The sequence below is a fragment of the Rhinopithecus bieti genome, unplaced genomic scaffold (genome assembly GCF_001698545.2).
Source record: "Rhinopithecus bieti isolate Rb0 unplaced genomic scaffold, ASM169854v2 scaffold_36840, whole genome shotgun sequence".
Classification (NCBI taxonomy): Eukaryota; Metazoa; Chordata; class Mammalia; order Primates; family Cercopithecidae; genus Rhinopithecus; species Rhinopithecus bieti.
This window is the reverse complement of record NW_016816502.1, coordinates 2,197,717-2,201,131: the sequence shown is the minus strand read 5'-3', so window position 1 is coordinate 2,201,131 and position 3,415 is coordinate 2,197,717. Positions and strand designations below refer to the sequence as shown.

Genomic DNA, 3,415 nt, shown 5'->3' with positions numbered 1-3,415 from the left:
ATGTTGTACACCTTAAATATACGCAATATAATTTACTTACTTATTTTTTTTTTAAAAAAAGAGGTTTAAATAGAACATTCACACTGCAAGTATCACTGGTCATTAACGCTAACTTGGCTTTCAAATAGAACTTTGGGAGCCACAGGACCAAGGACAGCCTGTGGCGATTTGCGCAAACCCTTAAACAAAAAGGCCCACCTGTCAACAGGGGGAAGAGGTCAAGGAGGAAATGAACCGGCGGCCACTGAAATTGCTCTGCCACCCAGCCAGGACCTGCCAACTTGCTAGGAGAAAGCCCTGGGAATTTAAAAACAAGGAGGAAGAGTGAAGGCAAGGCAAATTAGTTTCCCACACGTTCGTAGACATAAAGAGGGTCTACCCCGTGGTCGTTTCTCATCCGTGTGCTGCAGAGCCTCGGTCACGTCCCCAGATACAGAAGTCGGGGCTCATCCCCGCCCTCGCCCCGCCTTCCTTCCTTCCCTCCCAGGGGTCCGGACTGGCCCTGCACAACCCCAGCAGCTGAGCCCGGGACCTAGCCTGGGCAGCTCGAGCCCATTGGGCACCAGGGCAAAGAGGTGAGCGGCTCGAGCCAATCCTTCCCTGGAAAGGGCTGGAACCCCACGCTGGCTGGGGCTTAGCGTGGGAATGGAGCGAGTCCCCGTGGCTGCAGGAGCAGGCGCTGGGGCGAAAAAGGCGGGGAGGTCTGACGGTGGGGGAGGGAAGACGCGACCGGAGAAGGTGGGGGCATGAAAGCACACGACAATTCTTCAGTGACTGGTGCCAGACAAAAAACACACATGGAGGAAAGACAATCAATAGATGGAGACATCTGTGACGGGTTTGTCCAAAAAAGACAATTTGAGGAGAAGCTCTTGGGACTTTGGAGCAAAATGGAGTGATTAGTAATAGTTAATATTCAAGTGACAACTTTAAGGAGTACTAAAGTACACTATTGAGGGAGGAGAAAGGAAATTTAAAAACCTCCACTTAGCCTTTTGTTTCTGCAACAACAAGCATCATAATAAAAGAACGCTCCTGGATTAATGTGGTTATGGGTTATAGAACTTTGAAGCTGTGGAAGCGCCTCCAGGTCTCCCTGAAGAGCATTACTCCTGAGCTGTAAGCCAAAATACTAAGCCTTTTTGCTCACTTTGGAGCAGAGAACTTTTCCTCCCTCAGGTTTGGACACAATTTTCCATTTCCTGGGAAGATTTTCTGTCTCTGCCTGTGTCACAGGAGGATTCAGGACCTGAAAGAAGAGCTCAGGTATTGCCAATTCCTATTTCATTATGTACATTTTCAGGCTTAAGTTTGTGAGAATCCCTTATTCATATGTTGTTTTATGCTTTTGAGCCTCTCTTAAATAATTTGAATGTGAGCATACCCAGAATTTTATTTAAGCTGAACGAGAGAATTACCTTCATCCTGCTGTTCCTTCCTTTGTTTATGTAATGATAAGGTGCAAATGCTGTCTCCAGTCATACAAAGCTTATTGAAAATGTTTGTAACCAGATGGCAAAAGTGGTCATATGATTAATCATATCTTAAATTTTAATTTAGACTAAATTATAATAATACATCCATCATCTTTTTATCTGTATGAAAATCCAAGCAGTTCAGCCCCAGTTTTATTTCTCAGTGTAGTTTGTAGCTAAAGGGTGGTTGTTGGTAGAATCCAAAATCATGCTATTCCACGGAACAGTGGGATTTATTACAAATTATGAAGGTCACTTTGCTTAGAAAAGCACAATGAAGAGTTTATTTCAATCCTGCATTTCAGGAGAGAATTAGGTTTGAATTCCTGGGCTTGCCCCACATATGGGTAACAGATACCATTTTCTTTTTTTCTGACAAGCTAAGCATATTTCTTCCCTGGTTATGCTCCCCACCTCCTGTGGCAGCCGTGAGCTGGAGGGGGACCAAGGAAAGAGGCAGGGAGATGTCCTAAGCTGAGCAAAAGCAGACAGCATCATGCCTGCATGGGCTCAGCATGGCTCAAGCCCTGTCAGCTGGTCAGTCGCTGTGGCTTGTGGTCATTACTTGGCAGTGAAGTGTTCAATGTGTCTTTTTTTTTTTTGGCAGGGACTTGAAAACCGGTTAGAAAGAGATTTATTCTCCCTTCCAGTGGATTATTACAGCCTTTAAAAAATGTTTCTGAAGAAGGTTTAATAAAATGAAAAGACATATTATATATGAAATGATAAAATGTGTTACAAAATTAAGTTTGATCACATGTACACATATACACGTAAATGTATGTACACCTATACATATACACACAATAGATGAAAAAGGCTGGAAAGGAATACAACAAAATGTTAAGGATTATATAAGTGGTGAGACTGAGTAATTTTTTTCCTTTTTACTGCTTAATTACAGTTTCCAAATGTTTTATGCACAGGTATTACTGTTATAATCATCTCTTGAAAGTTATTCTCTAAAAGAATTAATGTATATAAAGGAAACTAAATTCTATATATTTTAGTTGTCATAATATCTTTCTTATGGTTTCCAGTTTCCCTTTTAATGAATGCCTGAGTAATAGGGATTGCTGGTTTTCATTAAGAAGTGAGAAGCCGTGAAGAAATTTTCACAACAGTAAATATCCCACTTGAATATGAAGCGCAGTGTGAGGCCAGCAGCATATGCTATGGTTTTGTAAAGAGTGCATTTGACCACAAAGGGTCAAATGGAATGGAATCGCCGCTTATGACCCTTAAGGAAGGTCTCCCAGATTCCCAGAGTGACTGTGTGGTGGTCCTGGGACTTTGCTCCACCACTCTTTATAACTCTGAGGTGTGATGTTTTTTCAGGATGAAGGTAAAAGGCAGAGGAATCACCTGCTTGCTGGTCTCCTTTGCTGTGTTCTGCCTGGTCGCCACACCTGGGGTCAGGGCCTGTCCTCGCCGCTGTGCCTGTTATATGCCTACGGAGGTACACTGCACATTTCGGTACCTGACCTCCATCCCAGACAGCATCCCGCCCAATGTGGAACGCATCAATTTAGGGTGTGTGAGGCCCTGGGTTTCCTCTTCTCAAAGAGGGATCAATCACAGTGGTGACTTGTCCCTCAAACATCTATGACTTTGGGAGATGAATCACAATTGTTTTAACAATATTTCTTTTCTGAAATGAGCTCATGAGAATTTTGTTTGTTGGGGGCAATAAGAAAACTTCCTGGTAAACTTTTCTTAGGAGAAAGTTCTTCTAGAATTTGAAGTCCCTCTTGGTAGGTTGGGAGACTCATGATGGTAAAAGCTTCATTCTGGCTACATTTTGCTGGAAAATGTTATAGTTTCTGTTAACTATTGGGGTTATGATATATCATAAGAGATGGCAGGGTAACTGGAAGTGTCTGCCTATATAATAGACATATATATATATATATATATTTTTTTTTTTTGAGACGGAGTGT

The 3,415-nt window shown here is 42.5% G+C and overlaps 1 protein-coding gene across 2 annotated transcripts in view; it reads left to right on the top strand.

Moving 5' to 3' along the window:
* The first annotated feature begins 763 nt into the window (after positions 1–763).
* The window catches only part of IGSF10 (immunoglobulin superfamily member 10), a 28,437-nt gene continuing 25,785 nt past the window's right edge, over positions 764–3,415 (top strand). The window contains exons 1-2 of one of the 2 annotated variants that reach the window (XM_017854931.1): positions 764–1,266; positions 2,814–3,008. In XM_017854931.1, coding sequence (XP_017710420.1) covers positions 2,815–3,008 — 194 coding nt within the window. In that variant the 5' untranslated portion in view covers positions 764–1,266; position 2,814. Of the gene's footprint in view, positions 1,267–2,813; positions 3,009–3,415 lie in introns of those variants that run through there. The other variant, XM_017854928.1, reaches the window with a different exon arrangement.